Source organism: Taudactylus pleione, unplaced genomic scaffold (assembly GCF_031769625.1).
Source record: "Taudactylus pleione unplaced genomic scaffold, aTauple2 ptg000006l, whole genome shotgun sequence".
NCBI classification, from domain to species: Eukaryota; Metazoa; Chordata; class Amphibia; order Anura; family Myobatrachidae; genus Taudactylus; species Taudactylus pleione.
The window spans coordinates 10,440,657-10,466,398 of record NW_028284409.1 but is presented as its reverse complement, the minus strand read 5'-3'; the positions used below and the strand labels follow the sequence as shown (position 1 = coordinate 10,466,398).

Below are 25,742 nucleotides of genomic sequence, written 5' to 3'. Positions count from 1 at the left end.
AAGCGGGCCCCCTCTCTGTCTGGGCGTCCAGTCTAGTCCCTGATGGCGGCCCTGTTGATCGCTGCACACTGCCTGGCCACTGTCTGTTCAGCTGTCAGCGCTTCCGCGTCAGGTGGTATGAAAGCCACCTGACGCAGAAGTGCTAACAGCTGAACAGGCAGCGGCTGGGCAGCTCCGAGGGTGGCCCACTGATTGTGCAGAGACGGAAACAAAGCTGTCTTTGTAATAAAAAATTCATTGGTCCGTGGGATTCCCCCCTCATTGGCCTTTCCATGATTAAGAAGTTTCCAAAAGGAATAAAATAAAACACTGTTTGATAAAGAGCCCTGTTTGTATCTGAAACATTGACATAAAGCAACACTTAAGACTAGATTTACCATTACGCATTTTGTCAAAGCTGCCGATGATCAGCGGCATTGACAAACCACGGGTTCGTAAATCTGGTCACTACAGAAATAAATTAATTCCCTGAAATGCTTTCTTTCATTCCTTATTTTAATGACACCCCAAGTTATCATTTTGAGGAGTAGAGAAACACATACACACACACTTATAATACAATTAAAATGTGAGCACTCTCCTTTGTAATAGAATATGGCTTTTTTAATTACCACCCAAAAGATATGTCCAATTAGTTCAGTTGCGGTACACTTCCTTCATACATCACTGAAATCATACTCAAATATACAAGTTGTTGACGTTTCGGTCACATGACTAACCATTTTCAAGACCTCCGCCATATATCATACACTATAGAACGCCCCCAGCAAGAATATGTACAATTAAACACTTACCCGAAGCTGATCTATATAAGGCACTGCTCCCTCATTATCTCCTGTCCCTGGTGTAAACAGCTTCGTCTCAGCATCTCAACAGAGCCGGCCGTGTATGCTACACTCAGGTACTTCCAGTCAGTGACTCACACTGATATCACTTCCTGCGTTCCAGCGTGGAATTGAAACAAAGGCGCTGAGCATGTGTAAACTTCCTCACCTTGCCAATGAGAATTTATACAGCCAATGACCCATTAATCCTGGACCGATAAACTCAAATCACTGTAGTACCAGTGCAATACACCAAAAGTATTTTAGGTGCCACTACTATAGAGCACTGCTGGGTATTTACAAAAACAGTTCAATCTACAAAACCTATTGCTTCAATTATCACTCTAACAACATTCTAAAATCATTTATGTATTGTAAAATGGAGTATTGAAATGAGGACTCCAGACAGGCAGATACTTGGTAAAGCAGTGTCTAAGTGATAGCAGACACTGCACCTTAGCATACGTGAAGGGGATATCCAGTACTGAGGTGATGCAGGCTGAAATGGAAATCCGGAAATGCTGTGATGGGTTGACTGAGGAAACAGGTTCAGGCAGGAGTGGGTTAACTGTGGAGACAGGTTCAGGCAAGAAAGGGTCTGGTGGAAGGTGCAGGGCTGATCTCAGCAGGAAGCAAGGCAGAGTGGTGCAGGCTATGCAGGGAGCCAGAGGCCGACAAGTAGCTGGAGCTAGCACCGGAACACAAGTCTAGGTCTCAGGAGTGTAGAGAAGTCTTTCTCACAGCTACGCTGTGAACACGTTGCACTGACAACTACAGGGAGCTCCAAACACCCTTAAGTACCCAGTAGCAGAATGTGATAGGCCAGAGAGAACAGGTTACCTACAGACGATTAGCCTGCTATGTCACATGGCCAAAGACAACATGGCGGCGCCCAGATACCTGTGACACAGAGATGCCGTTAGACTTACCCTTGCCAGGACCTCTGCATACAGCCAATGCCAGTCTCCACATGCCAGCTCCCTCGACAGAAGGACCGCGCCACAGCGCCCTCACCGGTAAGGACCGCAAACCTCCACGCCGCGAAACCCTGGTTGTGACAGCACATGCTTTACACCAGCCTCCCTTGGAGAGAGCTGATCCCACAGGAATGTGGGCATATCAGATGAGAGACAACCCCTCTCACCACAGTATAAAAACTGAAAAAATATTGTTTCACCATATTAAAGTATACTACAACCAGAAATACACAAAAATAGAATCCTTTAAAAAAAAAAAAATAAACCTAAATCAAAAAATGCACATAGTATACAAAAATAAAAAAAATATATAAAAAAACCCCCCCAAAAATTTAGTCATCTTTGCAAAAAAAAAAAAAAAAGTGAAAAGTCGACAACTTGTATATTTGAATGTGATGTCTGAAGGAGTGAAGGAAGTATACTGCAACTGGTCTCATTGGACATGTTATTTGGGTGGTAATTAAAAAGTCATATTCTATTCTAAAGGAGAGTGCTCATGCTTTAATATATATTTTTATATACACAAAAAAAATAATAATATATATATATATATATACACACATACATACACACAAATACATACTGTTTGTATATTACACATACATAGTGATTTTTTTTTTGTAGTAAAAAGAGAGTGAGGGAGTGCAAGTTAGAGAGAGAGACCGAGACCAGAAGTATCATCCTTTTCCAGTTAATGTGATTACAATGGCTCATTTTCCTTTTATAATATTAGATGCCTCATTAAGGTTGTAGCCATGGTACAAGATATTGCAGTACTTGTTTTTAGTTTTCATATATGAAGTATATTTTTAAGAATTAATTGTTTGCACCTTCCATTAAGTCATGCTGAAGTTCCACTTTTTTCTAGCAATTTAAAAACGTAATTAAAAAAATAAAACAATCTTAATTCATGTGCTAATATGAAACATTGTGTAATAATATAATCATTGTAACACTTTTGATTCAAACAATAATAATGAAATTGCAGAATCCCTTAAAATTTAAAACAATAAAATAACACACTAAGAAATGGACTGGCATTATAAAGTTTAAATAAGTATTTATTCTTAGGTTTAATAGGGCAGAAAACTATACCAGGTAAAGTAAAACATTTTTATGCACAATTTAATACAACAAAAATAAAATCAAAGGACCATGATTTTACATAGAATCAATAATAATTTATACAAATCTATTAATACGGATTAAAGATTTGTAGATCTGTAAACTTTATGGTAACGACCTTCCATGAATATAGGTATATACCAGATTGAGGATGGATCCAAATTAAATGGCTGAAATTGTTGATAATAATAGAAAGTGCCAATTGGTATATATCCAAATGAAAGTTGTCAGGAGCACCACGTCCCACATAGAGTTTAAAATTGCAAGATTGACAAACCTAGACATTCACAGAGGTATTAGCAGGACAGTCCCATCTGCAGGTGAATCTGTACTCTAGAGTATAGATGGTCTATAAACTTTAGGTTGCCACCTGTTAAACAATTGCTCCCTCCATATTAAATGAATACATGTACCTTATTTACATTTATACATACATTTATTCTTTAATAGCCTTCAAAGTGAGACTTTATCAAAAGAAGGTTTATGATCAATCTTCTACAAATCTTTTATCAGTATTAATACATCTGTTTTAATTATGGCTGATACTTTGTAAACCATGGTCTTTTTTGCTTTATTTTTTTTTGTGTTAAGTTGTGTATAAAATGTTTTACTGTGCCTAGTGTGGGTTTTATGCTCTAAAGAACCAAACCTAAATATAAATACTTTTTAAATAAGCCTGGGTTTGTTGCAAGTACTGAAAATTTTAAAATGCATAATTATAATGTTAGACAAGTTATATTTTTAATGTAAAAAAATGCATTTATTTTTATTAAAGTCAATAAGTGCTATTTAACAAAATTATGAATGTAAATATGAGACAGCAATATTTAAATAACTCCACTTTTCATGATTGTAATTATCTATGAATGTATTTCTATTTTGTTATGTACAAATGTTTGTACATCATGCAAAATGACTACAGAAATATCCCAATGTGAACAGTTCATATTTTTTAATTTATCTAAACTAAACCTCTTATTAAAACAATATATTTGCAGGAAACATAAATTTTCAATTTCAATGTGAACTAATTATGTCCATTCTGGTTAGAATATTTCACAAGACAAGGTATTGTTACATTGAAATGAATGGAACACACGTTCCAACGTAACTCATTTCACACAGTACATACTGTTTTACCCCCATTCTGCCAAGCTTTTTTTTTTTTTACAGCAGAGATCTGTGCTGAATTATTTGATATGAATACACAATTTAAATTCTGCATGCAATCCTGTATATACTCTTTCTTTACAGTTGTATTTTTAACATGAAACTTATTTTTCTAAGAGGTTCACCTATAAATAACTCAGTGTTCCCTTTGCACAATTGCTGTGTGAAAGAGGTTTACATGGCTACCAATGAGTCTCCTCCTGGAGACTCCATAGGCTTTCAGCAGTTTAGAACTACCAGGGTCAGATTTCAAAAAGCTTTGCTTTTTGCAGTTTGCTACATAGGGTTGAGATCGTAGTCCCCTTTGATAATAATGGAGACTGCGATCTGCAGTGCTAATTAGTACTTTGCCAGAAATTTCTGTGAAATCTCCTGCATTGTGCCATTAGTACATAGCTACAATTCCTAGCTACAATTCCTAGCTACAATTCCTAGCTACAATTCCTAGCTACAATTCCTAACATTATTCAGAAACTGCAGTTTCTACATAATTTTATATAAAAAAAACATTTTGATACATAGGCCCCTTAATCTTTTGGAAGTCAATGTGGAGGTATTTCCTTACCCTTATATAAATAATCCATACAGATATGAAAACACACACACTTAAAGGATATGACCAGTTTTTAAAAATCATGTCCCCAGCTCACGATTCATTATTATTCCTTTTTCTCACACATTATGCTTACTATAAAGCACGTAAGTATGCCGTTTGCAATACATATTCTTCACCAATGCAGAATGTAGCCCAAATAAATATTTTTGGATGGGAACCAATTTCAATCTCCCCCTTCCCCACCCACCAGATAGGTATGTTGTAAAAAAGTAGGAGGGTTTAAAAGCTGTTTTTTAATTGTTAGATAGCAAAAAGGTTTTAACAATGTTTTGCAAATCATCTTGATACTATTAGTGGGGAGGGGTTAAGAAATATATTGGGTGAAAATCTCAAATAGTAGGCTCTCGCATGTTTCTTTACTTTCATCTTGTTTTTTTGCTGGGGACTTTGTATTCATAGCAGATCATGTGTAATACATAAAACAAAATAATTATGTCATCAAAACAACACAGGTAGAACTAAGTTAATGAGAAGTATACATTTCTAAAAATGAAGCAATGACTTCTCTATAAAATATAAATGTATACTATAACCACCGCAAACAAAAATGAAAAAGAAAACATGTGTATGAATTTGATAATAAAACAACAAATACACATTATACAAAATGGTATACAACAGGTACATTGAATCACAAGGCAGCCAGATTTTTTTTGGATGATTTCTATATATGTAGACTGCAAAAGAAGTTAAACAGTTAAAAAATTAGTGCATGAAAAGTACTATGTTATATGTCTCATCATAATTAAGCTCTAGCAAATCATTTTCCTAAAATGCTCTAAAAATGAAAGGACCAGTAAAGATACATTTAAAATATTTTTTTACATAAATCCCCTCCGTCTTCTTAAAAATGTTCTCCCGACTCTTGGTTTTCTCCAGTTAGTGAGCTTGTGGTATGCACTGCTCGCTCCTCTACGAGTCTATAGAAGGAAAGATGATAGTAACTATGTGTAATTGCTATTATATGATGACACGATTCCACAGGTGAAGTCCCTATGCTGCTATGCCTTGCTTCCAGCACTCCCTCCCTCCTCTGAAGATGTTAGTTCTAGATTTCCTGATACAGCTGGACCCGCATAATGCCTCATGAGGATAGAGTTACCAACGCTTCGTGGAGGTGTCACTTATTGCAACCAGTCAGAATCTAGTTATTGTTTTTCTAAACTATACTAGATAAATAATAGCTAGAATTCAATTGGTTGCTGTGGGGACCACCACATGGTGTTATAGTTACACAGTGATCAGTGGTGTTGGAGCTGCACAGTGTCTCTTGGTGTAGTATCTATACCGTGCCTAATGGTATTGGAGCTGCCGTGTCTCTTGGTGTAGTAGCCACACAGTGCCTAATGGTATTGGAGCTTCTGTCCCTGTTTGTGTAGTAGCTACAAGGTGCCTAATGGTATTGGAGCTGCTATGTCTCTTGGTGTAGTAACCACACAGTGCATAATGGTATGGGAGTTGCCGTGTCTCTTGGTGTAGTAGCTATATGGTGCCTAATGGTATTGGAGCTGTCGTCCCTGTTTGTGTAATAGCTACAAGGTGCCTAATGGTATTGGAGCTGCCATGTCTCTCGGTGTAGTAGCCACACAGTGCCTAATGGTATGGGAGTTGCCGTGTCTCTTGGTGTAGTAGCTATATGGTGCCTAATGGTAGTGGAGCTGCCATATCTCTCGGTGTAGTAGCCACACAGTGCATAATGGTATGGGAGTTGCCGTGTCTCTTGGTGTAGTAGCTATACAGTGCCTAATGGTATTGGAGCTGCCGTGTCTCTTGGTGTAGTAGCTATACAGTGCCCAATGGTATTGGAGCTGCCGTGTATCTTAGTGTAGTAGCCACACAGCTAAGTCCCTAATGGTATTGGAGCTGCCATGTCTCTTAGTGTAGTAGCTACATGGTGCCTAATAGAATTGAAGCTGCTGTGTTTCTTGGTGTAGTAGCTACACAGTGCGTTATGTCATGAAACCTACTGAGTTTCTCATGGCGCATTTTGTTGATGTACTTATTTTATTTAATTTGTTAATTTTTTGTAGATTGCCTTAAAATAATGATTTCTCTTAGGTCAAGATTTTATAAATATGTCAAAAATTAATCTTTGTTATTCAAGGTCAGGAGCTGTTCTAGATTGAGGTTGTTAGTTCCCAGTTGAAACAGACATTATCAAGAACCCTATGATGAAGTCAGTTTCAACTACAGTGATCCTTTGAGATCTATCCCCTATTCGTACATAATCTATGTTGTGGAATGTTATGAAGTAAAATATTTCAAACAATCTCTAGTGCCTAGCTACAAACATTGCATTTGGGTGCAACATTTTCACTAGACCATAGCAATCACAAACTCCCCAATAATGTCTAATTACAACTAGACAGCTAAAAACAAATAGCTCAAAGACAACAGTTGTGGATGTGTGCATGTTTTGTACCTAAAGGCATTGTTAATAAATGAGCCCTACTGTCCGGTTTCATAGTCACTATTAATATAGAAACTGTAGAGAATTGACAAAAGGCATTGGTGAATTATGTGGAAAATACAACAATTGATACATGACAATTTAAAATTTAAGGCCTTAAAATGAGCGCTCTATTAGAAATAGTCTATGTACTATATTTACAGATGCTAGAATATATATGTTTTTGTTAAGAGTAACAGTATTCACAGTGCCGATATCTGTACAGGTAGCAGTTATCACAAAGCGTCAGTATTTTGGCATGGAGATCAGTAGGTCAGTATATACAGAAAACAGTGCAGATGTAAAAAGACATCTGTTGCAATGACATTTATAAACCCTCTACATACAAATGGTACACTGGCCATGTGTAGATAAAAAGCCAAACACATCCAACCAACAGTTTATGTGGCGATAGCTTTCTTTTTGCAGAAAGAAACACACTACTCGTTACATCCAAAGTGGTGTGAAAACATTCAAACATGTCTGTACATTTGTAGGGTGGTTTGGGTAGTGCTTCATTCAAATTTACATTTTGTTCTGATCTAGAGAATATAAAATGTAAAAATAAAAAAAGAATATCTTATTTATGATCATATAGATACTAATATTACAAAGTTGTCTACTCAGACACATCTCTTCTGAGTCCAGTTGATGCTGGCGGTTGTTTTGTGGTTCTGTATTTACTCTTGTGGCTGTGGTGGCGTGGTACTCTGGAGGTTGGGGTAGTTGCACGAAGCTCTGAAAAGTAGTCTAAAAGTGCTATATGCTGCTACATTACTCTGGATATGGCATATTCAAGTTGCAAAGTTCATCCAAGAACATATCCACATATCCCTGTGTCCTCATTTCCCATCAGTCAGTTCTGATCACTGGAAATCAGGGATGCTGGCCTTGCTCAAACTGAGATAAGATTGCCACCAATATCCAGATAACTATACTCTGCTTCCTTCTTATCTTTCATAGCCCTGTTGTGAAAAGCAACAGCCGCCCATTTGGGCTTTATATGAATCCCACTTCATTGAAAGCAGCAAAGAAAAGGACAGCAATGCTCTAGTAAAGACATTGTCATTAGGGGGCTCCACCTTCACTGATCTTTTGGTCTTCTTTGCCTTCAGTTACTGGTCCCAAGCGATCATTGCTCTTGCTGCGCTGCTTGTGTAACAGGGCTCTCCACTTGGACTTATTCTTCCTGAGGTGATTTAGCATATTTACAGATAGAGGAGTGTCCCCGGTATATCTTGCCCACTCCACAAACAATGGCTCTGCAATGTAGGTTATGAAACCTTTGGAAAATTGAAAATAAGTATTTTACTTGATATGGTAAATATCATAAAAGACATGGCAAGTGATAGAGAAAATGCTATTAAACCACAGTTTAGGTTATTTAGGATGCGCTTATTCACTCTTAAGTTACTGATAGCTGCTAGGTGAAAACAGTGATACTCCCTCCCCGGTGATAGGACTAAAGAAATATTTTACCCAGCACTCACCTTGTAACTAGTAAGGATACGTGGTGCATACATAATAATAATAATATTGGTATTAATAACAATCATTTTAAAGAACATACCAAGTCATTTTGTGAATATAAATATAACATTGTGTCATTGATATCTCCACGATAGATGCATTCTGCCTGACTAAGCAGGCTTTGAAGCCTGCTTAGCCAGGCAAAACGCGTTGATTACAGAGGTATCGATGACACTCTTAGACTAGAATCTCCTGCACAGAGGTACAGCATACATCAGTCTGCTGGCGGACACTTTGCTTCTGGACCCACAGCTCACTGAAGATCAACGCATAGCACTGCAAGATACTTACCATCATTACCACTTACCATCATTACAGCAAGCTGTGGTTAACAGAGAATGTGTATCCAATCTGAATACATTAGAATAACGACAAAGGTAAGTAAAATGCCAGGTGGCGTGTTCCCTTTACTGCGTATTACTGAAGACTATTATCATCAAACTGACACAGTCCAGCATAGGAGCTACACTCCGGGAGAACTATACAGCTCCATATGATTACACATATGACTTTCTAAATATCCACTTGTGAAGACTTCACCCTATGGTGGAAGAGACATTCTATTTGTTCTATGTCTGTTTACATGTAGTGATGTGACTGTATACGGGTATTAGGTAATATACAAATAAATATAAAAAATTAGTAGGTGCGCCCATGACAGTAACCGCAGGAACCAAATCACGGAGCGAGAACATGGATGTCCTAGCAGACCCCAAGTATAATCCTCAGCACGTCACTCGCTGCCGCACCTGGCATCTGACCGCTCTAGAGGTCAGGGGAAGATGGCGCTGAGGTGAGTAACGGACGATTCTAGGCTGCAGCCTGATGGGGAAGACAGAGTGATGCGGGTGGGGGGGTCAGAGTGGTGCAGAAAGATGAAGAAAGAGTGGCAAAGATGAGGGGAAGACAGTGGTCCAGACATAAGGAAACAGATTGGCACGGATGCAAGATGACAGGGCGGCGCAGATGGGGAAAGACAAATTGGTGCGGATGAGGGAATACAGACTAGCAAAGTTGGGAGACCACAAAGCAGTAGGGATTGGGGAAGATAAAGCAGCATGGAGGCGTATAGGGGAAGAAAGTGTACATGCATAGACAGAGTATAATAGTTTTAGCAATTAGGGAGCTGAATGTCTATTCTAAATGAGATAGATGTATGGAGTGAGAAGGATGTTGCAACCCAGTGGGATTGTTGTGGTGACCGAATGGGAAGATTGTGGGCACTGAGTGGGATGTGTGTGCCACATAACTGCTCAGTCCTCAGTTAGACAGACTGCATGTGTGTATGCCAATGAGCACACAATTCTGTGAATTAGCAGCTCCACCATTTTGTGAGTGACAGCAATCTCACTCTGTGAGAGTGCTGAATCTGCAGTTAACCACAGTAGGTTTTGTGAATATTTAGACCATGTCCAAGAAGTCTCAATGGGACATGTGAAATCATAAGGTTTTTTGTCTATGGTATATTATATATACACACACACACATATATATATGTATATATACACACACAAACGTAAATTTTACACAGCACCCGTGTCTTGAATACAATTGTTGATGACGGGCTATCAGTTTGCATGGGTTCAACACATCCCGAACACTAAATACATAGGGGGTAGGTTAATTAACCAAAGTTTTTCCTGTTAGAGCCCATTATTCTATTGGCTGATGTTAGAGAACCAACAATGCAACTAAATTAAGATTTGAATTATATTTTAAATTTTTGTCAAATTTGGCGCACATTATGTTAAAATGACAAAGCAAATTCATATTTAAAACTCCTACTCTATTTATTAAACCAGGATTGGGGTTACAATAAATACATGTGTGTTTGTGCTATATATCGATACAGTAGATAAAATGGTAGTAGATAATATACCTTTAAAACATACCAAACAGCTTAGGTACACTTACCAACTTGTATACTAGGAATTAAATCCTTTTGTTGATTGCAAAGCGGACTTATTTCTAGGCCAAACTTCCGTTCAAGGTCTCCTAGTAAGCAGATAGCAAATCTTGTGTTCAGTTCTCAGCTGTTACCTCACTGACTACATACATGCGTGCACATTACATGTCCAATGGTTGCCAAGGGTGCATGACGATAGAAAGGTATTTAATAATTAAACCTTGCATTGTGCTTCATTCTTTCCAAGTACAGAAAGAAGAAAACATTTTTGTTCTGGTAATTCAAAGATAGATTGTAAACACTCTGAAGTATACAACATGCATTTCTACACACGTAATACTGCCCTTGATATATCCGATTTTCACAAGAAGAAGACGAAGAAACAGAACAGTACTCTTAAAATGGGCCACACTTTCAAAACTTATGTACATAAAAAATATACTTTATTATCAATGTTAAAAACATGTTAGGTTATTTCATCCTCTAGGTAAATATAATAACTGATCTATAAGTTAGTGAAAAATGTTATATCCCCATACTAAAACCTATAGGAAAGTTAAGGAAAAGGATTTGCGAAAACAATAAGGTGAAAGGATTCACGCAATGTGAAGTGTTGTGACTGTAGAGTAAAGCGTAATATAGGTGAAATCAGGCTTTTACTAGGTTTTTCTTCAAGATAGTAAAAGCAAGTAAATAGCTGTTAGTTTCAATGACACCATGCCAGCTTTCTCTTGTGTCTCGGGAGCAAATCTAAGTGTGACACTTTGGGCAGGAGATTTCATCACTTCTTGATCACACTGGCACAGTGACCTCCGTTGAACTGATACGTCCCATGCCGCCTTGTTATAGTTTCAGCGCCACACCAGTAACATGGCCACCTGGGATTCTCCACCTCTATACCTTTGTATAGCTGGCCATACCAAAATCCAAGTTAGCCACAGACAGGGGCTTGATTAAGAGAAACCCAGGGAGTCCAGATAACATTGAATTAATGGGGATGTTCATGGGAAAGACTTGATATGTTATTAGTGATACGTGTTCCAGACAGAATTAAGCAGAGACGATGTGGGAGGCTGTTTTTTTTCCAATTTCCAGCTAAAGAGCAATTGGCAGCATTAAGTATGTGGCGAGCCAGTGCCTGGGAGCGATTTGGCTCATTTGGAATCGCCCTAGGTAAAAGGGAGAATGATAGACATGAAACTGATCTAATTTTTATAATGTGTTTTATACAAGCCTAGTGGAGCAAGTAAAGCTGGTACAGCACACCAGTAAGAAATTAGCATACCGAGCAACTAGGGGCTGCTGCAGCATACCAGTATGAAATTAGTAGCCGATACGCTCGTACCGTCTACCACCGGCTCCACTAGCTGTGCACCAAGCCAGTCACAGCACTCAGCAGCGAGATGGACTCTGGGCTATGAGTGACCAGGCAGCCTAGCAGCTCCCAAAGCATTGGGGAAGCCTCAAGTGTGACAAGAAACAGAATGGGGTGTTGTGCAGACATGCTCCGTGATGTGTAACGTGAGTCACACCTAATTTTTGGTCAGCTCATGCACAGTGTAACTGCAAAACAGTAAACATATTTGCACCACTGCACAAACCAAAGAAAAGAGGGTTGGTGCGACTAGTCACGTGAATTGTCAAACATGTAGCTATCTTGGCAGTATAGTATACAAGGCCAGCTCGAGGCCCATTCCAGCAGAGTGGCTACACAAGGACACCACCACATAATGGGCGTAGTGCGGCTGCTGCTAGTGGTTTCAGGGCCCGCTGGTGTCTGTCTCAGAGGAGGGGGAGCTGCCAGTGTGCTCGTGTGTTGGGCTGCTGACAGGTAAGAGGGAGGGGGGCAGCGTCGGACCCAGGCCCCTCCAACAATCCCTGGCTTTGGTAATTAGTACCCGCTCCCTCTTCTCTCGGGGCACCTGCTTGTGTGGACAGGCTGCCTAGCAGCGAATTAGACTGGCAGTCTGTCATTACAGTGTGGTGGCAGTGTGGTGAGCAGCAAAGCTCTCAGCGCCTGATTCAGAGCCGGACGCTATTTGTGCTCGCTCGTTCAGAAAAAGGGGCCGGCTATTTAAATTGAGCGCTCACTCTTTGCGGTCTGTTGACGCCTCTATGTGTCAGCGAGCGAACGAAACATGCACTCGCTATTTTGTAAAGACGCCCCCCTGGCCGCTCGCATCCTACGTCATCTCCGCTATTTATTAGATTAATCAAGTACATCGAAAGGCGTCTGAACTGCTCGCAGTGCTTGTGGTTGGATTTTCCTACCGAAATCATGCGAACAGTTCAGGCTAAGAGACAACCAAGTGACGTGGCCGATTACGCTGCTTTGTTAATTATGCACACCCTTAAAACGCCCGTTTTGACCGTTTGGCACGCCTGCGTTCGGATCTCCACTCCCCGTTTTCAAGCACCTTCCCCTGTTACAACCCACCAATGCCTCATCCTGTCACTCAAATTAGCAGGCACTCGCTATTTTGCGAGCGCTCGATTTCTGACCGCACTGACTGGTTGGCGCATGCGCATTACGACCCATACGCATGCGCAGATGTGCGAACATCGCTCGGAGCGAATGAGCGGCCGCTTACGAGCGGCTCTGAATCAGGCCCTCAGTCTCGCGAGATCAGGAAAATCTCCTGAGAGTGCTCATCACACTTATATACAAAGTAGAGAGTTCCCCGCGGCCGGCAGACTTTAATGACAGGCAGTCAGTATGTAAAGTTGCCCCCCAGCACATTGCCTCCCGCTGTTTGTGTACAAAGTCTGTGTCTGCAGCTCTACACCCCCCAGTATGTTTGTCAATGGCTATTTTATATATTTACGTGTCTCCCTAAACCACCCATGTGTGCCTCTTCCCCAAACCACGTGTGCCTCTGCCCCAACCCCCATGTGTGCTTTTGCCTGCCCCCTTGTGTGCCTCTGCACACCCCTCCCATGTGTCCTTCTGCCTGACCCCCCCCCATCTGTCCACCCTCCCCATATATACCTGTGCCCTACCCAGCCTTTGTGAGCATCTGCCAAGTTTCCCCTATCTGTGTGCCTCTGATTGGGGGTCCTACTTGTGTAATTTATACTGGGCCCCAGAAATTCTGATGCAGGCCTACCTGGCAGCCCCCACCATGCTGTAGCCTGGTAGTGCTGGGCTTTTCCAGGTGGCTCAGAGGCAGCCAGAGTCTGGCGTGACCCAGAGATGGTGATTCAGCGAAGTGATGTCATAGGTCACGTAGCCGCACGCCACGCCACAGTGACACAGCAGGGTAGGCAGCAGTGCTGACTCGGGCTGCAGTGCAATGAATTTGAATCAGTGTGTTTCATTCTTTTTCCTGTGGGGACCACTGTATTTTTTTAATTTATTTTACTATCAAGGCCAATGTGTTCGTTGTTTTCACTATTGGGGCCAATGTGTTTGTTTTCTTTTTCCTGTCTGGGGCCATTGTGTTTTATTTTTTCCAGTGGGAGCCAATCTGTTTTTGTTTCCTGTAGGGGTCAGTGTGTGTGTGTGTTGTTCAGTTGGGCCAATGTGTTGTTTTTTTCCTATCGGGGCCAATGTGTGTTTTTTTCCTACCAGAGACAATATGATTGTTTTTTTCCTATTGGGACCAATATGTGTGTTTTTAATAATAAAATTAATAACAATAATAAAGTATTAATTATGGATACAGTCAGATGGGGGCTCCAAAGCTTCTTGTACAGGGTGCTAGTAGACATGGAGCTGGCCCTGATGGTATATCTACTGTTTATCTACAAATTATTATATTATTTTAGGTAAGTTTTACATATGAATACAAGGAATGGTTATGGGCACCAAATTTTCAACCAGCTTCGCCAATCTCATTGTATCCAAAAGGAAATATATGTTTGAACAATCCCTTTAAGTATAACCTGATCAATTTGCATAGATATAGTCATGATATCTGTGACGACCTGAGGCCCCCCAGCTCATTACTAACCCTGCAGCTGGGCTCGTCACAGGGTAGAAACCCAGATAGTGTACATTTTACAGACTATTTTTCTGCTTATCAGTATATAAATGCAGGGAGAAAAGAACAGCATGACCAATTAATGTCCTGACTGCCTCTTATAATACAGACTGTGGGGTAATGTGTGGCCAATTTAATGATGATGTAAGGTTTCTTACTAGGTATTGTCTGAGGGTTTTAATTGTAGCAGTGCCCATTCTTCCTTGTGCTATGAATATGTAGTTTTAATGATACAGGGGGAGAGAAGATCCTCCACAGTGAATTATCACCACTCTTAAATCTTACTCCCTCCCTTAGAATGTTGTGCCTGGCAGCATACAGACTTATAAGCCCCATGTTGCCCGAGACAGAACTCATATACCTGCTGGAATTCAGAAGCCAGCCAATCACTGACTGTAGGAATAAAGCAAAACCAGATACACAGGTTAGTTGCATTCTTTGTTCATTGTCCCTGGCCTTTGTGCAGGTCGAATGTGGAGCTGATTTAGGAATATGTGGATCGTGATTGGCTTGTCGGCAGCGCTTCCTTCCAGACTGCCATCACCTTGCTCTATGGTGAAGGTCCGGCGAAAAGCCAAAGCGTATGCTCCATCAGGAGCCGTCTGCGGCTGTCCTGGTGGTGTGCCTGCTGGAACAGGGTAACTTTCAGGTGTGACCTACCCAGCTGGTAGAGGACACATCAGGCCAAGTGGGCGGGATCAGCAAATCACGGGCCCCAGTGGCTGGATTTCGAAGCTGCTGCATCCTGAGAAGCGTGAAGTAGTCCAGCAACATCGCTCTCAGTGGGATCCTGCTCTGCAGCCTCCCTTGCAGTTGTACTTTGCCCAGTCCAGGTGGGTAAGCAAGACTCCATAACTGATTGCTAATTCTATTACTGAAGGGCTTACTGTTTAGGGGTGGTGGTGTCGCTAATACTACTGGCATTTCTGTATATATTGTGTACAGTTTGTGGTTATTGTTTTTACATGACTGTAGTGTGTGCTGTGTAAAATACAGTTATTGTTGTACTTTCGCTATTGTGTTGCTATGGGCAACATCACTTCTTAATAGAACTCCCATCTTAGTAAATGTACCCCTAAATCTCTGAGTCTGCAATAAACATCCTATATTCTCTGCCTCCTACTCACTTACAGAAATGAAATAAGCAAATGCTAACTTACTTGTAACTTGCTAACTGCTTCAGACCCTTAACCTTGTACTAAGTGGACATTGTAATGTATGTGTAAATAAGCAGACGGAAGGTATTGGTTTGGCACTGTTGCACTGGCTGCTTTGATTTTCTAGCAATATCTAACCTTGTCTGTAGAATTCTTCGCAGACTCTTTCACTCCACTGCTTGCTCAGCTCCCACACACGGCAAGGATTGCAGATGTCAGCACATTTCAGGGCAATCTGCAAAACACAAAGGTCTGGTAATGGTTGGTTCATGAGATTTATCAGTATGTAAGTGTACTAGGTCACATCATGTTGTCACATGCAATTAATATATAGGATATAACCTGGTTTAAAAAAATCAATCATCAAAATGGAGCAATAGGTTAATGAACTATGGCACCCACAGGGCTTGCCTACTGTGTGTCCAGATCTGCACCATCTTGGCTACACTATAAGAAAACAATATTGATGTCTTTCAGGCTATGTGCACAATATGATGCCCTAACTGATCCGATTTGCTTCTTTGTGACATCATATAGGGGTTTGAACAAAACCCCAAATGTAATTTCAATGCTTTATTATGTTAGGTTTTATTTAAGGATACATTTACCAATGAGTAGTATTTTTATTGATCAAAGGCTGCAGTGGATAAAACCACTGTAAAATAGTTTACATGAAAGTAAAGACTATTTATCTACCTGTCTTACACTGTATATGATATACATTACTAGCAAAACATGTTTTATGCTAAAATAAAGTAATACAACTACCTTGTCTAAAAGGGAACGAATATCTCCTCGGTTAGAGCAGAAAATCCCTAAGAATAAGAGTGTGTGAAGAGTGCCAAGGAAAGACTTGATGTAATATACTTATTGTGCTTATTTTGGAACAGCAGATGCAAATTACTGATTCTTATTCTCTGTTTAACAGTCATGATAAGGGAGAAGCTAAGGTAACAATGTACAAAAAAATCAGGTTATGCTACTGTAAACCTGGCGTCTTTCTGGACCTATATTTATGGGACTGCAATGCAGAGTTGGACGCAATTCACACTAAAAATATTGGTGTAAATTGCATAGGTCGTTCATAATGGGCTCTATTCCCTCTACTTGGTGGGTATGACAATGAATAGTGTTAAAAATAGATGAAAGTATTTTGACAGTAAAACTCCCTTACTGTACTTTCTCTATGCTTGCTAACCCACCCCTCCCCTCACCCTTTTCACCTAAGTATAGAGAGATACAAGAGTCTAATACATACTAGTGCATGCAAGGCCTGATTCAGAGTTGTAAGCAAACCCGATGATTTACGTAATAGTCATGGCAATCTGTGCATGTGCAGGACTTGTACTGCACATGTGTATATTCGTGTCTGTGACAACTGTCGCAGTGTCCCCGAAGCCGCAGCATGTCCATTTGGGGGTGGGGAAAGGGCAGTGATGGCGTTACAGAAAATGTGGCAATGTCCTTGGAAGAGTGAAATACGTGGCCATCCTTAGTAACCGGAGGGTTGCTCAGATGACAGATGTTCACGCAGATGATCTGATGCTGCTTCTTCAGAGGCAGCATTGGATCACAAAAGCTTGCAGTGTATGTCTTTCTAAACAAGATGCCTCCTATGGCTTTTGCATAAGCGTACATCTCAGGCCCGCAAACTTAGGCGTACAATTGTTTTACGCCACTGTTGATAAACAAATACTGCACTAACACTTACACCCAATTCAACATTAACCCTTATGTGTCCGGGAATTCAAGATGCACAGTTAAGTTCACAGTATTTTCCCTCCTCTCCAACACACAGTAGCGACGTGTGTTTTGTTGTCTGAGAGCACAAACGATCAATTCTTTAGGAACTACAGCAACATGCATTGGTACTGTCACTAATTCCAACAGAATACATTGGCTGTATTTTGATAAATCTTGATTTAGCCTACATTTAAGAAAATGAAAACATTCTGTAATCAACTCTGTATCCTTCCACTTGTAGAGGTTATATGGCAATTTCACACACTATATACATATTCAAACAGAAAAGCATAGCAAGTTACGAATATTGCAGTAACTGTGTCAAAATAAACAATAAGCAGTTGCTTTTGCTGTAAATAAAACACTAGTTCTATCCTATCCTCTGGTTCTGGTTCTATCACCATTTGTGTTCCCTGCATTACTGAATGTCTTACTGCCCACTTCATCTAGAATGTCATCTCGCCACATCAAACTCAATTTTCAAAATCGGAGTTCACAATATTCCCACTGGCCAATAGTAGTCACCTTCCTGACATCTCTAGAGTTCTTGGCAACAGAACAATAATCCCTACATCTCTAGAATATGCACATATCTCACACAAGACACTATAAAAACTTTGATTCATGCGCTCTTTATCTCCCACAGTGGCTATTGTAATAGTCTCCTTTTACTGCTGCTACTGTGATCTGCCAGTCCCTACACTGATTGCTTGTATTTGACCAAATTCAATATAAAATACTTCTACTTACATGTAAGACTATTAATAAAACTACACCATAACTTCAATTATCTAAAAATTCCTCTCAACTCCTCTGCTCTGCACAAGATCTGTGTCTTTCATCAACACTCATTACCTGCTACCATTCACCATTACATAACTTTTTTCAGGCTGCACCTACTCTTTAGAAAAATAAGAGTTATGGTATGACATATCTTTGTTAACTCTTTGTCTTCGAGGTCCATAGCCATTACGTTGGGGTATGAATCCCAGTCACCAAACAGTTAACAGAAACAAGCTCTCTGCTCCCAGGATGCACCGGAGTTCCTCCTCATATACCCCACCCCCTGCCTCAGGTAGCCAGTTCGTTACCAAGCTCAAGCAGGCGGAGACAAACAAAGGGTAAGAAAGAAGAAACCCATACTCATGAGTCCAGACTCTCAAGAGAAGAAACTTATGGAAACCTCCCCCAGAACTACAGGTGCGTTTGGGTGGGTGTCCTGTGGACCCCATGGACCTCGAAGAAAACGAGTTAACAAAGGTATGTCATACCATAACTCTTATTTTCTTCTTCGGGGTCCAAGGGGTCCACAGCCATTATGTTGGGGATATCCCAAAGCACTAACCCTAGGGGCGGGGACGCTCCTGACTCTCAGAAGAGAGGAGAATCCTACGCCCGAAGGAGGCATCCTGAGAGGTAAAAGTGTCAAAGGAATAAAATTTGACGAAGGTATGGATGGAAGACCATGTGGCTGCCTTGCATAATTGCTCATCAGAAGCACCGCGGCGGGCCGCTCCATGATGGACCTACCGTCCTAGTAGAATGTGCAGTCACTGAATCCGGCACCCTCATACCAGCCTGTGTATAAGGCAATGAAATTGCCATGCGAATCCATCTGGCCAGTGTCTGTTTATTGGCTGGCCAGCCACGCCTATGACAACCATAAAGCACAAAAAGTGAATCAGACGTCCTCCATTTGCTAGTGCGTCTCACTCTCAACGCACGGACCACATCCAGGGAAGCCTCACCTGGTGAGAGACTAGAGCCCTGGAATGCTGGAACTACTATTTCTTCATTAATATGAAATTTAGACACTACTTTCGGAAGGTAACCCTCCCTAGTACGTAGTACTGCTCTATCTTGATGACATGTCAAGAACGGCTCACGGAAGGAAAGCGCAGCTAAATCCAACACGCTATGTGCAGATGCCATAGCAAGAAGAAATACCGTCTTTGCAGTTAGCCACTTGATGTCTATTGAATTTAAAGGCTTGAACGGAGGAGCCTGTAAAACCTTCAGAACTAGAGTCAAGTCCCACGGAACAACCGGGGAAACGAAGGGAGGCTGAATACTCAACACCCCTTGAAAAAAGATCTTTATATCTGGTCTCAGAGCAATTTTATGTTGGAACCAGACTGAAAGAGCAGACACCTGTACCCTCAAAGAGGCCAGACGGAGCCCTTTTTCCAGACCGCTTTGAAGAAAATCAAGCACTCTGGATATCAGAAATTTCTGTGTGTCATACCCTTTCAGTTCACACCACTGAAAGAAAGTATGCCAAATTCTATAGTATATACGGGCTGAAGATGGTTTCCGTGCCTTCAGCATCGTCCGTATAACAGACTCGGAAAACCCCTTCTTCCTCAAGAAGGAGGCCTCAAGAGCCATGTCGTCAATGATAGCCGATGAAGATCCGGGTACCAGCAGGGACCCTGTAGCAACAGATCCAGTCTCAATGGCAGAGGCCATGGAGTGTCTATGGAGAGAGACCGTAGATCTGTGAACCAGTGCCATCTCGGCCACGCCGGAGCTATTAATATGACGATGCTGCCCTCTTGTTTTATCTTTCTGACCACTCTGGGAAGAAAGCAAACGGGGGGAACAGATATACCAGCTTGTAACGCCACTTTACTGTCAGTGCGTCTACAAACTCGGCTCTTGGATCTCTTGTCCAGGATCCGTACCTGGGAACCTTGTTGTTCCTTCTTGATGCCATCAGATCTATTTCTGGTAGACCCCACTTGTCCACAAGATTCCGAAAAACCTGTGGATGTAGGGCCCACTCTCCTGCATTTATCTCCTGCCGACTGAGAAAGTCGGCCTCCCAATTCAAGATCCCCGGCATGAACACGGCAGATATCGTGGGAAGATGAGTCTCTGCCCAGACCAAGATTTTTGATACCTCTGCCAAGGCAGCCCAACTCCTTGTGCCCCCTTGATGATTTAGGTAGGCAACCGCGGTGCGATTGTCCGACTGTATCTGCACCGGCCTGCCCTTTAAGATTTCTTCAGCCTGCACTAAAGCTTTGAATATAGCTCTTAGTTCCAGGATGTTTATCGGTAGCCGGCTTTCCGCCACTGACCACTTTCCTTGGAAAGTGTGTGACCCCGTCATCGCTCCCCAACCTTGAAGACTGGCGTCGGTTTTGACCAATGTCCAATCTGACAACCAAAAGGGGCGACCCTGCCTGAGATGCTTTGTCTGCAACCACCAGGACAGGGACAACCGCACCTCTGGAGAGAGACGCAGCAACTGAGACCTGCAGTGGTCTGGAGTGGAATTGAGCGTATTCCACCATCCTGAAAGTGGCCACCATCGACCCCAGAACCTGCATGGCCACTAGAACAGATATCTGCCTGTTGCGAAGCAACCTGCGTATTCGTGATTGTAAGGCAAGAATCTTCTCCTCCGGCAGATATATTTTCTGCACCACGGAGTCCAATCTTGCTCCCAAATGACACATCTGTTGTACCGGAAAGGGTGACGACTTTTGCCAGTTTATGATCCAGCCGTGACTGTACAGACATGATACTGTCAGCCTCAAATGATCCTGTAACTACTGGGCGGGTGGCCATTCCTGCCAGCGAGAAAATTGATTTGAGACAAGTCTCCAATCTCCTATCCGTGGCTTCCTTCAGCAAAACTGCTGGAATTAACAGAGTGGTACGTTTAATCAGCTGCGCCACATGTGCATCAACTGACGGTGGATTCTCCCACCTGGCACAGTCCTCTGCTGGAAGAGGATATAGAAGCGTTGTTCTTTTAGAAGAATGGCTTTTCTTATCCGGACAAACCCACGCTTCCTCCATAAGTTCTGACAAATGTTCAGACTTTGGGAATTCTGCCTTAACCACCTTCTGGTGCTTGAACAGGGGGGGCTTCCTAAGCGGAGGATCCCCTTCCTCGATATTTAACACAGATTTTACAGCCCTTATTAGAAAGGGGACATCGGCTACTGGGAAATGATCATCTCCGTCCTCGGAGCTAGACTCCTGTGAAGAGTCCTGTGCCTGTTCCTCCTCCTCGGAGGCACTGGAGTACTCACCCATGTGAGAAGGCAAATGACGCCTAGATTTAGGCTGCTTTGGTTTGACATAACCCTACCAGCACAAGGGTCCATCCAAGGCGGCCACATCATGGGCATAGGATGCATCTACTGAGGCAAACCCCAAACCGGTGGTACCGGGGCAGCCAGCCGCTCCGCCACCTGAGCCATAACCTGAGAAAATGATGCCCAAGGTGGCTCAGGGCCTGTAACAAGCAAATTTAATTGGTGTGGTGGCTGTCTGAAACAGTTCCCACAAAGCCCATTTTGTAGAAAGTCCTGTGGGGACAATCCTGCCTTGCAGGCTACACAGGATATCAGCAACGGGGCTCCCGCCACCTGACCCTCAGACTCCTTAGACATGTCAACTATGCCAATGGTTCTGAGTGTCTATGTGCTGCTTTCTACTCTCAACCCACACACCTGTAGCATGGGAAGGGGAGAGACAGTGACAGTATACAGGAATTACAGTTATTTTACAGAGGAAACAGTATCCATAAACAACAATCACATGTCATGCATAAATACTTCTATGAGTCATACGCATATAAGCTCTCACTACCAATAATTAGCCTAGGCTTAGGTAGGATAGAGCCCTGTAAAACCTGAACCAGCAGTAGGAAAGGTATACAGGGAGACTGCCCAGCGTCCTGCAACAGCAGCGATCAGAGAGCAACTGACATACACGCTGGCTGCCTTATATGGAGGCTGGGAGGAGAAACCCACAATCACTGCGCCAGAGTACTGAATTAGCGTGTGGATTGGGGGAGGGGCCGCTGGGGAAGCGTACCTCCCCTATGCTGCTTGGACCTGCTCAAGCAGCTGACCTGGCCGCCGCCACAAGCCCCGGCTGGTCAGGAACATCATATCCCGGCGGTCTAAGGTAGGAAAACAAGCCGTATGCCTCCTGACTGCAGCGTGCCTCCGGCCAGTCTCACTGCCGGAGGCCGGACCGCTACATGGTCCCGGCGTCAGCGGCTGCCGCAACCACCTGCCATCCCCTTGATCCGGGTGCGGTCCAGGGCATGAGAGCCCCAGCCGAAGCCCTAGCCATGGACCTGCCAAGGCTAGCGGTGTGGCGCTGGAGGAGGTAGTCGCAGCGTGTGGCCGGTGCGCCTCCAATCAGGCGCAAGGCTGCTTCCAGGACAGCTCAGACCACCCGCTGAGATAGAGAGTAAAACTCTCTCTTTTTTTTTTGTTTTTACTCGTCTGCTGGACTGCTCCTGCAGTCCCACTGTCTATGTGGTGTAACACATCAAACAGGAAGAACTGGCTACCTGAGGCAGGGGGTGGGGTATATGAGGAGGAACCCCAGTGCATCCTGGGAGCAGAGAGCTCATTTGTGTTAACTGTTTGGTGACCGGGATTCACACCCCAACGTAATGGCTGTGGACCCCATGGACCCCAAAGAAGAAACCCTACCAGTACAACAAGGCTTTCCTCTAGCCTCCAAACCTCCCAATGTTCCCTGACAACATACCTCTTCAGGCAAGCTTATCAAATTCCTGAACCACCCACATAAACTTTATAAAACTTTTCTACCCAATTACCTCCTCTCTATGAAGTTTACATAAAACTTACATCTGTTCTCTTTGTAAACTCCCATGCATTTGGCATATCTATAATGGGAGCAGTATGTGTAGTGCACATGTGCCCCTGTGTCCTTAATACTTACCGCTCTAAATCCCCGCTTTGACGCTGCACGAGCCACGTCCCCTGTTCCACGTCGTGGTCGCCATTTAACCGGTGACCTGCACTTGTGCATAGAGGTGTCCCCCAGTACCAGGGTGCATGCACAGTTGACTCTGGCGCAATGCCAGAGTCTACTGCACCACAGAGAGGAGGGGGACCACATGGAATATTCACAGGCCCCCTCCTCTTCCTCTTTTAAACCACCCCTGCTCTCAAGACAATCTAACCCCAAACCAACAGGGTTGTGTGCTTAGATCAAATAGCCCACCAAACCCCAGACCAACATTGCTGTGTGACTGAATCATATATCCACCCTTTAACTTTTACCCTTGCAATTTGGCTGGACCAATATACAATATGTAGCACTTATCCTCATGTATTAAACTCCTGTCATCCTATATATTGTAAGCTTGTGAGCAAGGCCCTCTTAACGCTCTGTCAATATCTAGTCTTGGAATATGTTGGTGTTATATAAATAAATAGTTCTCCTCTCTATACCTACACTTACAAATTACTAAATTATGGTTCCTGACCTATAAATAATATGGTCAGAATTCCATTATTCTGACCAGTCTAAAAAATATGCAGCAGTGAATAGAAATGAGGTCCTGAGCTATGCTCCACTACAAAGTCTACTCCTGCATGCAGCATTGCCCCTTTGGACTGAGTTATTATTACCTGTAACATAAAGTGCCTGTGGTCTGGATCAGACAAGATGAGATCTTTGTTGTCAAGGTGATCTTTAAACCGACTAAGAAACTCATTCTGCCGATTGATGTCTGTTGATAATATCAAGGAGCCCAACTGCTGTTCGATACCCTGCCTGAAATAATTACATGGTGAGACCAAAAATGAAAACACAGTATCTTTGTACATAAGGAGAAAGGTATTTTAGATCATGATTTTTGCACTTTAAGAAGCTGGATCTGTGTTTAAGAATCTCTTTAATATTTTAAATCTGACGAGTTGTATGAAAAATAAATGTTCTGCTATATGTACTACTTACGTCACTTCCTTTGACAGATGTGCTAAAAGCCTTGATTCTCTCAGCATGCCAACAGTGGACCTCCAGTGGTGGTTCTCTAAAACAGATGTGTTCTATTGAAGGAAACACGGTAGAATAAACATAGACTCTTCAAATAATCCTTATTCAATCCTAACTATGTGTCTATTTAGCACAACCTACTATGTAATATCTCTTATTTGGCACTACATTACTATAGCCTGGTGTCCTGTCCTTTCACTATCAATATCTGTTATGCATTTACATTGAGTAGAATGTAAGAAACCCAGCTGAATATCCATGCAGCTCTTACTATAGTGTGTCATCCTTCCTTTGTGGTTCACTTATATGGCCTGTGCGGGGAAAAGGCTCAGTATACCTAATGGTGGAATAAATGTAACAGGTGTGGTGAGAAAAGTACACAGAGGGACTGTGTATAAAGACATGTGTCCACAGGCTGCTAGAGGTTGTTATCATATAAGGAGCACCAAATAAAGGCATAATACATAGTTATCAGCAGCGCTCTGCAATCCGCTAGTGCTTTAAAGGAGCCTCTGGTCAGTCAGTGCTGAATTACAGTGCCTTGCTAAGAATCCTTCTAGTTACACTGTCTTATTACATCTTCACAGTATGGACATTTCACTTAGATAAAATACAAGCGATACAAAAGACAAGAACCCCACTTTCAATCTCACCTGGTACAGGCTGGCTAGATGGTGCTTAGTTTTTATCAAAAATGGCTGGTTAACTCCTGGATGATCCACATCATGCGCTGCGGCTGCCAACAGCCCAAGCATTATATCCAGAGGAGTGAGATAGCTGGCAAGCTGTAAGAGGCAAGCAGATCTTTCCATTTCTAAAAAGCTTAGGCACAAGGACTGCAGATAACGGATGTAAACCAGGATAAGCTCTGTATTGTGTGTCAATAAAGATATAACTCAGCAAGGGCTCTAAGGGGCCCGTTTATTAATGCTCGCATTTTGCAATGCCATCAGGGCATGCAGTACTGCCCATGATCACATTGCAAAATGCGATCATAGCGGCCGGATGTATTAACCGGCACATGCAGGGTGACCGGCTCCGGAAGGAGCCCGTTCCTGCGATGTGGCCGGAGTGCATTCGGGGCTGCTGCGCATGCAGCAGCCCCGAAGTGGCGCCCTTTGCTGGCGGAGGGATCTGGGAGATCCCTCCGCTGGCTGATATGCGGTAAGTGCCTATAGACTACAGCGGCTAACGCTATCTTCAGATGGCGTTAGCTGCTGGGGCCAATATTGGGAAAGCTTCGCATTCCGGATATTGGAACATTTGGCAGCATCGCATCCCCCATAGAAACCTATGGGGGAGGCGGCTGCTAGCGGCATTGGAGGGATCGCAGCAGGTATCGGAGATACCTGCTGCGGTCCCTCCTTCATACAAATATTGAATGATAAATGGGCCCCTAAGATTTGTAAAATAGATAACTGGAAGACAAAAGTCCATGAAAACCGCCACTTGTTTCCTTTTTGCTGACACGTTTTCACA

The 25,742-nt window shown here is 42.5% G+C and overlaps 1 protein-coding gene across 3 annotated transcripts in view; it reads right to left on the bottom strand.

The window, feature by feature from the left end:
- Positions 1-2,889: 2,889 nt before the first annotated feature.
- Positions 2,890-25,742, bottom strand: part of PDE7B (phosphodiesterase 7B) — a 540,312-nt gene continuing 517,459 nt past the window's right edge. For all 3 annotated transcript variants that reach the window (XM_088452442.1, XM_088452449.1, XM_088452433.1), the window contains 6 exons: positions 24,917-25,048; positions 24,225-24,316; positions 23,897-24,041; positions 15,876-15,972; positions 10,606-10,686; positions 2,890-8,444 (listed from right to left, as the gene is read on the bottom strand). In XM_088452442.1, the coding sequence (XP_088308568.1) occupies positions 8,230-8,444; positions 10,606-10,686; positions 15,876-15,972; positions 23,897-24,041; positions 24,225-24,316; positions 24,917-25,048 (762 nt within the window). In that variant the 3' untranslated portion in view covers positions 2,890-8,229. The remainder of the gene's footprint in view (positions 8,445-10,605; positions 10,687-15,875; positions 15,973-23,896; positions 24,042-24,224; positions 24,317-24,916; positions 25,049-25,742) is intronic.